General features: G+C 39.4%; 1 protein-coding gene across 6 annotated transcripts in view; it reads right to left on the reverse strand.

Annotated features, from left to right (window-relative positions):
* CD226 (CD226 molecule) overlaps positions 1–12,129 on the reverse strand; it is an 81,760-nt gene that overhangs the window by 61,263 nt on the left and 8,368 nt on the right. For all 6 annotated transcript variants that reach the window (XM_040985110.1, XM_040985109.1, XM_040985111.1 and 3 more), the window contains exons 2-3: positions 6,143–6,210; positions 5,487–5,822 (exon numbers count right to left, since the gene is read on the reverse strand). In XM_040985110.1, the coding sequence (XP_040841044.1) occupies positions 5,487–5,822; positions 6,143–6,185 (379 nt within the window). In that variant the 5' untranslated portion in view covers positions 6,186–6,210. The remainder of the gene's footprint in view (positions 1–5,486; positions 5,823–6,142; positions 6,211–12,129) is intronic.

Here is a 12,129-nt window from a genome sequence, read left to right on the forward strand (position 1 = left end):
TCTCCCAAAAGCTGCAAGTGCTAGGCATCACCTAACTTCTTCTCACAGTAGTTTCTTTAAGGAGTGGTAACTGAAAGTATTTAAAATGTTCCTGCTTAATATATTGACTGTATCCTACAGGTACTATTTAATAGATTTGCTCTTTCTTTGAATGAAAAACTACTAAAACAACACATATAGAATTATATGAAAGGAAAAGCTCTTATGACATCTCTGAAATTGCTCCAAAACGGACCTTAAAAGAGTCAATAATTCTCTAATAACATACTTGAAACATTTTTTTCCTTATTTCTCTATCCCACTTAAAAAAAATTAAACTCAACAGAGATGCATTTCATAGGTAAAACCAAAAGAGGCCACGCAGTGACAACACAAGCTGACACGCGCTGCTGACCCTTGGATCAGGAGGCAACAGCGATTCCTTCTCTGGCCTCTTTGTACCTCTGTGGAATTTCTATTGATAGGCAAAAACCTTTCAGATCAAGCCTTGCTCTCAATCACTTTGTAAACATCACAAATATGAGACAGTGTCTTTCTCGGTTTTTCTTCTTGCCTTCTGAATATGGGATAGGGAGAACAAAAGCTGGAGAAGTTTACAAACAGCTATTGCAAACTATGTTGCATAATATGAAATAATCTCAAAAACTTCCATGGGAATGTGCATTGTCTTTTAATCTCATTTGCTGTGAACTACCTGAAGTGCCATCTACGCCTGGCTTCCCGAGTAATGGGATCACCTGTGTTTCATCTGTTTACCATATGCCACATGATGGAATCAATCAAGCCTTGGATTATAAAACAGAATAAATTACATTAAATTGTTCATCAATCCTATTTGTTGAAGTTTAGAAGTTTTTGTTGTTTTTGTCACAGCTGTTAACAGTGCTTTTAAAAAATGTAAATTATCTTCATACAATAGATTATATTAGATCAAAAGCTGTTTTCTGGACAACTTTCCAAAGCAATTCTCCTGAAATGTTACTCCACCCCATCTCAGTGTTCAAATACTCAACTATTCTCATTCAAGTTTAAGTTCAAATTCCAGCCATAGATGGATCAATTCTGAATCTCTTAGCTAAAGTATAAATTCTATCCTCTGAATTGGAATAGAACTTTTCATCCTTAGCTCTCAGTGCTAGTTCATGATGCACAGCTTCCATCTCCCTTACTGCCCTGCGCACTTGGGCTGCTGACATTTATGCCTTCCCATCCTGCAAACCACTGGACTCCAAATGTTTAGGTTCTTAGGTGAATGAATTGATGAATGAATTGAATTAACCAATGAGTTCGGTCCCCACCAAGCAGCATACCTATTTTTACATGCTAGAACTGGGACATTTCTCTCTTTGCAACTTTAAATCAAATCCAAGCCTGATATTACCTCAGCATTAGGGGGAAAAATGCTAATTGTGCTATCTGCGCTTAGGTACAGAGGGCATATTGGTCTATTAAATTCCTTTTGGTCTGAGATGCTCAGAACTGTCATCTATTCTGGGACTCACAGTGTTAACAGAAACCAGCAACATGACACGAAGGCATGAGGTGCTGTGTCAACTGCTGCAGACTGGGTGCGAACACATGGGCCTAAAGGAAACAGAGGTCAAAGGCTTTCCAAGAAGCAGTGTGGGTGGCCCAGAGGGGGCCTCATTCAGCCCAGAACAAAGTACTTCAAGAGAAAGAGCAAGAACCATGAGAATATGGGTGATCACCAAGTCAGAAAACATGTGAAACAATACAAAGTTCCTCATGTCTGGAGCACTAACTCATAGTCTGCACGTGTGGTCTCCTAATTTCCCATCTTTTAAAATAAAATCATCTTTCTTCAGATCAAAGATCATAAATTTTGAAATCATTCTCGAAGCGTCTCTCTGACTGCTAAGCCAAATTAGAATAGGAATCTCATGATCGTCTCACACAATGATCTCTGAACTTCTTAAAAATTGTAATTACATCTTTATTTGTCTTTCTCGCTAGCAATTCACATTTGGCAAAAAATTTTATAAAACTTTGTTGAGAAAAATGGAAAATAGAATGTCTAAATATGAGAAATACCATACTATGAACTCCAGACCTCATGGCTACTTCTGTGTCCCTTCTGCTCAGAATCTGCTTTATCTATAGTTTTGCCACCCATGATTCTACACATAATTTATTTAGTTTTTCGTGTTTCTAATGGAATTATAGACTGGATTTTCCTGCAGGTGAGTTTTTTGCCTGCAACCCAATGTTCCTGACACATTAGCGTCAGTGAGCATGAAGACCACTCAGTGACCCTGAGTGATTCGGGCCATCTCCCTGTAGGAATGGTCCCACTGTAGTCATACTTCTACCGCTGATGGCTATGTGGGTTGTTACCAAATGTGTGTTATTAAAGCTATTGTTACTATAAACGTTATCTGAAAATCTCCTACATGTGGCTATCTATCTGTAACATATCCATCAGAGAAGAATTATTGCATGAAAAGATATGTGATTATTTGGCTGATATGTTATTTTCAAAACCAGATAAAATACTTAACTTTGCGGACCAATTTAGTGGGGATATTGGATGAAATTAAGATTTATACCTGTAATTTATTTAAGTTGTTTGTTTACTCGAAAGAGCAATAGCAACAGACACACGCACGCACACGCACACACACACACACACACATGCCCACACAGAGAGGACAAAGATCTTCCTTATCCTCTAAATCACTATCCAGATGGCTACATGGCCGTGGCTGAGTCATGCCAATGTCAGGAGCCTTCACCCGGGTCTGCTATATGGGTGGTAGGGGCCCAAACACTTGGGCCATTTTCTACTGCTTTTCCTATACCATTAGCAGGGAGTAGATGAGAAGCAAAGAAGCTGGGACCCAAATCAATGTCCTACGGGATGTTTTCATTGCAGGTTGTGGTTTTACCAACTATGCCACGATGCTGGCCCCTATCAGTAAACTTTGAGCAAGAAAACTGTCCTTCCTTATGTAATGGCCTTTACAATCATCTGGAGGTCTGAACAGAACAAAATTTCTGACCTCCCAAGAAAAAGAGAGAATTTTCCAGGAGAGATTTCTATAATGGATTTAATGAGAGGCATTATTACCATAAAGTTCCCTATATCTATTGCTAATTAAGAATATCTATTGGGAAACTAAGGAATTTTAGAATAACTGTATTAATAGTAGCATTTGTCGAGAAGAAGATATTCAATTTGCTCTTCAGCTCAAAGCCAAATCTGAAGGGGCAAGAGGAATGACGGGAGCTATGAGCATCAGTGTGTTCTGGGGGGCTCCAGTGGGCTTCCATGTCCCCCAGGATATGAGTTTATACCTAGATACAGCTTTTCATGATGGAAAACATGTGACATTTGAGGTCATGGAAAAATTACTGGACTCACTACTCTTCACTATCCACACTGTAAAATCAAAGTAATGTTCACTTCCAAACTTGCACTGGGGGTCAAGGTAAAATATATATATATGAAATACAACATGAAAGATCTCTTATACACAATAAGCAGAAGTAAAAAAAAAAATGTTTGGCTCAGCTCATTTACCCTGTTGAATGTCTTAACAATCTATTATAGAAATTAGAATCTCTGAATTTCTGATCCTTTTTGTTAAATAGATCACCAACTCCCTTTTCATATAATATAAAAATGTAATACGTATGCAAATATTGGCATGCTGTTAATGAAGTACAGAAGATAAATTTTAAATACATTTAAGGTTTGCTTTTGAAATACTGTCAATATATGGTTTAAACTTACTATCATTCTCGGTATAAAATGATGAAGGCCTCCATAGCTCAAAGTAAGGTGGATCACATGCTTAATTAGCACAATAAGCCAGTCTCAAAGTGACAAATCATGTTTTCACTGTGTAGAACACATTTCACCATGTAGAACATACAAGCATGCAGCAATGAAGTGGTCACTCGGGATGGGACTGTAGTTTTTAGCCTGTCTTTACACTCCAGTGGAACTGTAGTCATAGAGGCCTCTTATTCTTTTTTTTTTTTGCCTGTTGAATATTATTAGTGTCAAATTAATTCTGTGAATATGGAGTGGATTAAGATTCTGTTCTTGCAAGTCCTGTGAGAGACGGAAGAGAGGAGATATACTGGGGGAACAAGGGAGTGAAGTGTGATCGTCTCCTCGGAACTGTACCAGGGGATCTGTTCTCTTTATATTAATAAAAAAAATCAAAATAAAAGGAATCATAAACACAAGCAAAGACACATAGTTAAGGATAAATCATGAGGAATTCAAAATAAAGAGCTGGGCTCCCCTTTCTCAACAGGAAACTGACAGAAACACCCCCATTGTTTTTGTAAAAGCCCCTTGAAGCATAAAGTTTTCTTTTACTAACCTCAAAAGAAGAGCAAAATAAAGTAAAATAGAAGCAGGAGAAAAAGCAGAGCGACTAAAAAAATCATGAAATATTGCCCATACTGTGAAGTAATATCCAAACTCCTGCCTTGATGTCGCAATCATCATGTAATGTAGTTCTCCAGTTGGTTCCACACTCCCTAGTTTCAACTGGTTGTCCTTTGACAGAAATCAGTACCCCAAACACAAGAGCTTACCATGTGAGGCACAGAGGGGATGCTCACTTTGTTAAAGCCTTGAAGGCTCAGGCCTTGAGTAAACTGGCTTACTCTTTTAACATTCTCACAAATCCCCTTCTTCATTTGCATGACTGATCAGAAGTTGTCTATAGGGATCTGCATTTGTGACACAGTGTGGGTTAAGCTGCTCTCTGCAAGGCAGGCAACCCACATGAGAATCAGTTTGAGCTTCAGCAGCTCTGCTTCTGATTTAGCTCCTAGCTAATATACTTGGGCAAGCAGTGCAAGATGGCTCAGTTCCTTGAGTCCCCGCCATGCACATGGAATTCCAGACTCATCGTTGAGCTGGTTTAGCCGTGCACTTTGAGGTCATTTGGGGATCAATTCAGAAGACAGAAACTCTCTCTCTTTGTATCTCCCTCTCTGTCACTCTGCCTTTCAAATAAATGAAATAAACCTTCAAAAAAAGAAGTGGGCTACACAGTGAAAACTGACAACGATCATTATAATGGAAGACTGCACACAACAGCAAGTACAGACTTGAATAGCAAAGTGCAGACTCTAATAAATGTTTAGAGAAATTTTGCCATTGACCCCCTCTGTGAGCTATATACAAAAATTAACCTTGAGTTAAGCTACACCTGTTGAAAACAGTAAAATCACACATGGGTAAATCGTTGCTACTTTGACACAAAATCTGTGTTTTATCCCATAGCACTCAGATGTATGAGCCATTTCTACTTAGAAATGACAGCACATTAAAAAATATAGTTGATTCATAATATTGCCTCTTTGAAATAGTAACATAGCATCTAAAAGTAAAATTGGAAAAAGACACAAAGATAATGTAGCAAGTGGTAATTTTTACTCTAGGATTTCTATAATCAAATGTTCCGGATGTATAAAAAAAGTAAAATAAAACTGGCCCTTACCTGACTGAACCACCAGCAATTTCTTTTTCCAAGTTCCAAGTGGAAAAAGGTTAAACAAGCAGGAATAGAAACCCACATCAGCTTCAGAGGCATTATGAAAGAAAAGGGTCATATCACTGGTTGCCATTGTTGAATTTAAAAAGGAAACCCTATCAACGTAGGGCTCTTTTATGCTCACACCATACGTAGGGTTGAAAACAGCAATGGACTTCTCCTGCCCATTGATCTTGAACCACTCAATCTGGGTCACATTGTCTGTTGATGGATACACACATTCTAGAGTCATATTCTTGGCAAATTTAACAGTTGTTTCCCAAGATCGCTCTTCACATAGAACTGAAAGAGATGGCATCACATAAATTTAATTAGCCTCAATCATGGAGACATTGAATAAATACTTAAGTTTGGTAAGACCTAGTAAGATCCCAAGTTGAGTTCATGGGAAAAGCTAGCAGTTTCTATTTTTATCCAAAAACAAATTTGCACTTTAGATACTTAGCATTTGTAACTTTGAATTTTCCTGAGCAAGTGGGAAACTATTTAAGTGAACTAAAGAACATTATATATTCTGAATATGTCACACTGTAAGACCAAAAAAAAAAAAGCAAATCTAATAAGCAATCTTTGTGAATGAAGCCATAAAAATTTTTCTTTACCTTTGTATACAAGAATAGCCCAAAGGAAAGCAGGATAATCCATCTCTGGGAACTGTCTAGGAGGTGGTCTGTATAAATAAAAAAAGAATGTATCCTGTTACATGCAGAGGCCCAGCACGACGCACCACTTCCTTCCGCTCAGATATTATCAGCTGTGTCTTTTTTTTCTCAAGTATGAACATAGGAAAAAGGTCTTCGTTTCAAGACCAGTTTGTTCTCCTACAAGGATGGGCAGGTCTGAGTTACTTCTCTCGGGGAAATAGCTTATTTCAAGGTCACATTTTTACAAAAATTCATTCATGCACTAGACATTTACTGAGTACATTCTTTTCTCCAAGTTCTCGGGCAATGAGAACATAACAACACAACTGAAACAAAAATACTTGCCATCATGCAACTTACATTTCAGTTGAAAGGAGACAAAAACTAAATAAAAAATATAAAAAAGAAAAAAGGATTATAAGGAAAAAGTGGTAAGAATATGAGGGAAAACAAAGCAGGGAAGTGAAGCTAAGGGAAGTGGGGGATAAGGAAGGTGGAGCACTGTGCCCCTCTTCTGTAGAACCTCCTAACTGGGAAGGCAAGACCGGGCAGACGTAAAGATGCAGCAAAGGCTCTCTGCCGCACTCGGATGTGGAGTCACCACCCAGCACCTGCCCTACCTTCCCCCGCTGTCCTTTGTTGATTTCACTCATTGGCAAGGGTGACATGAACAGACCACGGAAAGCCTCATGGTGGCCTGGGGCATGCACACCTACCATTAAGATGGAGATGTCTTTTCAACTTTTTATTTTGAAATAATTACAAAAACAGTGGAGAGTTTCTAAACACCTGTTACCCAGTTTCCCTCAATAGTCGCATCTGACATAATCACAGTACATTATCAATAAACTATCAATAAATTATCAAGTTGTTATCAATAAACAACTTAAATATTTTAATTGTGTTTTTTTTCTATTTCTATTAACTGGATAAACAGACATAGAAAAATACACATATCCAATCTACTGGTTCACTTACCAAATGTAACTGTGCCAGGCTGAAGCCACGTGCTCTCACCCGGTTTCCCACAGGGGCATTTGGGACATAACTACTGGAGACATCAGCTGCTACCTCCTAGCTACATGCTAGATGGAAGTAGTAGAGCTGGGCTCGAACCCAAGCACCAGGATATGGAAGGCAGGAGTCCCACGCAGCACGTTAACCACTGTACCAAATTCCCATCCCTTGATTCATGATTTATTACTTAGATATGCCAACATTCTCCTCCTTCTCTGCTAAGACTATAGCTGCAGGATTATATTATTGTAAAACACAGGGGACAGTTGGGAGGGGAGTAGGGGGAGAGAAGAAAGGGGGGGAAAGAGGGGAACCCTATGCCTACAAAACTGCATAATAAAAAGTAAGAATAAGAAAAAACTCCTAAGCCCTTGTTAGGAACAGAATAATATACTGGTATCAAAAATATATTTTTATGAAAAAAGGAACTATTTAAACACACTGGTACCAATGAAAGTATCAACATCAAAGGTCAGTAACAAAGAAAGGGCGAGTAGGAACCATGGAAGGCAATATTGCCTGATGCCAACTCTGAACTGTATCTGTCATTCAATCCAAATATTTATCAGCAGTGGTTCAATAATGAGCATCAGTATCTAGAGTGGGAACATCTTCAGGACAGGTGAAATTAACAATGTAATAACAGGACAAAATTAAAAGGTATGCACATAACAGTATACTGTTGCTCTGTTTACATAACATTCAATTTTCTAAACCTTTCACATCTGTGATATGATTTGTGCCTCTAGTCACTGTATAACATGCTCAGTAGAAGTATCTAATACCTGTTTTGTATGTAATTCAAGGCAACAACTGCCACAAATTTAACCACATTATGCCAGGTACATCACTCAGTCAGTGGGAAATTGCATGCAGCTGGAGTGTGGTGTTTTCCACAAGTCAGGCAAAGTATTGTGGGTCAAATAGATTCACAAAGTGCTTTGCTATAATGCAACCTGACCATTGCTACACAAGTTATTTGAGATTTATGACAGCCCGGGGATGGGAAAATGCATGGCAATAGATTTGAAAGAGGTTTCACAGAAAAAGTTGGAGAACTGGGAGAGGAAACAGAGGCGTAACCACAGGGAGCCTTTCCAGGAAGTGGCGTGATTAGCGCAAGGAACAGGGAAGTAACCAGAGCAGTGTGCTGATTGAATTGAAAGGTGTCTTGAATCATGCATATGCAAGAGCTGAAAGAAGTGAAACTTGGTCATCATAGACCCAGTGTCTTGCTTCGTAATTAAAGCCTATTCTAGCACTAAACAGAATCTCATTTACAATAACTTCCAAAACAATAGACTAGCTAGGGCCTGGCACGATAGCGTAGTGGTTAAAGTCCTTGCTTTGCACGCCCGGGATCCTATATGGTTACTGGTTCTAATCCCAGTGGCCCCGTTTCCCTTCCAACTCCCTGTTTGTGGCCTGGGAAAGCAGTCAAGGACAGCCCAAAGCCTTGGGACCCTGCACCCATGTAGGAGACCTGGAGGAGGTTCCTGGCTCCTAGCTTCAGATCAGCACAGCTCCAGCCATTGCAGTCACTTGGAAAGTGAATCATTGGACAGAAGATCATCTTCTCTGTCTCTCCTCCTCTTTGCCTTTCCAATAAAATAAATCTTTAAAATAAAAGAATAAATTATGAAAAACTTTAACTAAGGATGTGAGGCTTTACAATGAGCAACAAAATATTGCTAAAAGAAACGCTAGAAGGTATATTTAGGAGACATGTCTGAAAGACCTTATGTGCTTCTCAAGTGGAAATTTAGTATTAAGATCAAATTTTCAGCCATTTTTTTACAGAAATGGAAAAAAATGATCTTCAAATTCATATACAACTTTAAATACTTTGAATACCGAAAGAAATCAACAACTAAAATAAAATAAAATAAAGGACTCATAGTTTCCAATCACAAAATTTAACACAAACCTACAATGGTCAAAACAGTATGGTATTGGCTTAAAGAGAGGCACACAAAATGGAGTAATAAAGTTGAGAATCCCAAAATAAACCAAAATAAACCCACAATTCAATAGCAAGTTGATTTTCAACACAGATGACAAAACCATTCAATGGAAAAATAATTGTCTTTCCCATATGCAGTGCTGAGGCAGTAGGTGACCACATGCGAAAGAACGAAGTTGGACCTCGACTTGCCACCACACACAAAGCTTAGAATGGGTCGAGTTGGGCCCGGCGCGGTGGCGCAAGTGGTTAAGTCCTCGCCTTGCACGCCCGGGATCCCATATGGGCGCCGGTTTTAATCCCGGCAGCCCCGCTTCCCTTCCAGCTCCCTGCCTGTGGCCCGGGAGGGCAGTCGAGGACGGCCCAAAGCTTTGGGAACCTGCACCCGCGTGGGAGACCCGGAAGAGGCTCCTGGCTTCGGATCGGCATAGTATCGGCCCGTTGCGCTCACTTGGGGAGTGAATCATCGGATGGAAGATCTTCCTCTCTGTCTCTCCTCTCTGTATATCTGCCTTTCCAATAAAAATAAATCTTTAAAAAAAAAAATAAAAAAAAAAGAATGGGTCGAGTTAAAACAAACCAAGGAAAACATGTCAAGTCTTCAAGACCTTCGAGTTGGCAATGAATTTTTAGCTATGACATCTAATGTAAGGGTAGAAGAAAAAAATGTCTTTATCAATTTTTTTTAATTCCTCCATCAACTTCTCAAGGCATTTAAAAGACAGCTACAGAAGGGAGGATATATCTGTACATCAGCTGACTAGGATATCATAACCGGAGTATTTAAAGAACTCTTACATTACAGAACTAAGAAGAATAGTCCAATTAAATGAAATAAAATAGACAAAAATGAATACATATGTTGCTAAAGGAAATATACAAAAAGCCAACAAACATTTGAATAGATTCTCAACATTGTTATCCCTCAAGGCAAAGATAAATCACAGTGAGAAACCACAATGAAGTTGCCAATTTGGTTATAATCAATGAGGAAATAAGCACAAACGGAGCACAGAGGAAATGAAATCCCTAAGCATTGCTGGTGGGAATGTAAGACAGTGTAACTGCTGTAAGAAAAAGTACCTGGTGATTCCTCCAAGAACTAAGTCAGGAATACCATGGGACCCAGTAATTTGACTCCTTGGCATATTTCAAACTTTAAAAAAATACTCAAAACAAGATGAGTACACCAGTGTTCATAGGAGCAGTATGCACAACAACCAGAAACTATAGGCCAATTAATAATGTATCCAGATGGTAGAATGGTATCATAAATAATAGCATCATTAAAAGAAGTGACATTAATTTGCTAAAAACACCAATGAACCTTGAAAATACTGTGCTATGGAAAAGAAGACAGCCACAAAGGGTCACCTATTTCAGAACTGCATTTTATATTAAATATCCAGAACATTCACAAATACCCAGAGATTTGGTACACCATTGCTACAGGTACAGGGAGAGAGACAGGAGGAGGAGCAAGGGAGCAGAGTTACATATGTGGTTGGACACTGCTAAGATCCTAAAAGAAATTAGTTGTGGCATGCTATTCTGCACACCCAGCAGTTCCTGAACAGGGCCCTAAGCAAACATTTTCTACCTAGGAATAACAGATCAGGGATGTGGGAGGAGACTTTGGAAGGAAGGGCTTACCGTAGCTGGTAGTCACCCCTTCATTTCCAAGGCATCAGAAGCCACCTGATCCAAGAGGTGAAAGGAAGGCAATTGCATTTGCATTCTGCAATGGAGCTATCAGGAGGTCACAGATTTAAATGAAAGGTACAGTAACACTTGTAGCTAGAGATGCACTTCAGCTAATACAACTTTGCTAAGGATGAGCCCAATTTATCAACATCTAACCAAAGACAAATAGAGACTGTGTGTGAGCTATTTTTGTTTTGTTGGCAGCCATTTTTTGCATGATTTATGAAGGGTTTTTGGCTTGAGGTTTTTTACTAATAGAGCTGTCTCTATAAAAGAGCTTTGTCTTCAAGGAAGTCATTAATCAAAATATTACTGGAATTCTCTGCCATTAAAAACGTCTCCTCTAACCACATGTGTACACATCCATCTCAAGGCTGCCTCTGAGTCCAGGCTCAGTTGGCCTGGACCTCCAGCAATGCTGTTTGCCTTCTTTCGGGCTATTCACACAGGCAGAAATGTCTCTATGGGCTGTACTGCTTCTGTCAATTTCTAGTATTTTCTGCTTTCATGCCTGCATCTACTGCTTTTGAACACTGGAAGGAGTCTAATCTCTACAAGCCAGTCTCCCCAGCACACACTGAAACACCCAACACACATGCACAGACAACTACTGGCAAGCTAGGAAGGCCTGTGTGGGACTCTGAATAGATGGCAGGCAGACTGCCAGCACGCATCTTTGTCACACACATCTTTCCTCAGGTACACGAGTTTGTCTCTCTGTCTCTTGCTAGACTGTCCTGTTTCAGAAAGAAAAATATTATTGGCTAAGTTTCCACTGCCTGCTCCCATGGCTCTATGGACCACACCACTCCCCAGAATGTGAGCAAGTCATAGCATCCCAGACGTTCCTCTCCCTCTGACTGACAATAAAGACCTTATTGCATTCAAAGCAGAAACTTCAAACAAAGGCCAGCATGGATCGTCAAAGAGGGCATTCTGCAAAGTGGGACCCAAGGGCTGAACCCAAGTGCTGCCTGATTTCTGTGAACATCTTAGTTGCAGCCCAGTCACATTCACCTGCTTCTATGTGGTTCCCATGTTCTCTCTGTTATCTGTGTGCCATAATACTGCAGGTGAGTGGACTCTAGTCCTGACCGACACCATATGGCTTACACACTTGTAAATATGAACTATTTGATCCTTTTCAAAAAGAAACAATGTCCTAGCCACTGTATAGAGAAATGAATCTTCATATGATGGACATTTAAGTTTATCCTTGTTTAATCTTTCTTAAGAGACTGAAGGTTAAGGCTGATATCCA

This window comes from Ochotona curzoniae, unplaced genomic scaffold (genome assembly GCF_017591425.1).
Source record: "Ochotona curzoniae isolate NIBS_2020 unplaced genomic scaffold, NIBS_Ocur_1.0 contig_43, whole genome shotgun sequence".
NCBI classification, from domain to species: Eukaryota; Metazoa; Chordata; class Mammalia; order Lagomorpha; family Ochotonidae; genus Ochotona; species Ochotona curzoniae.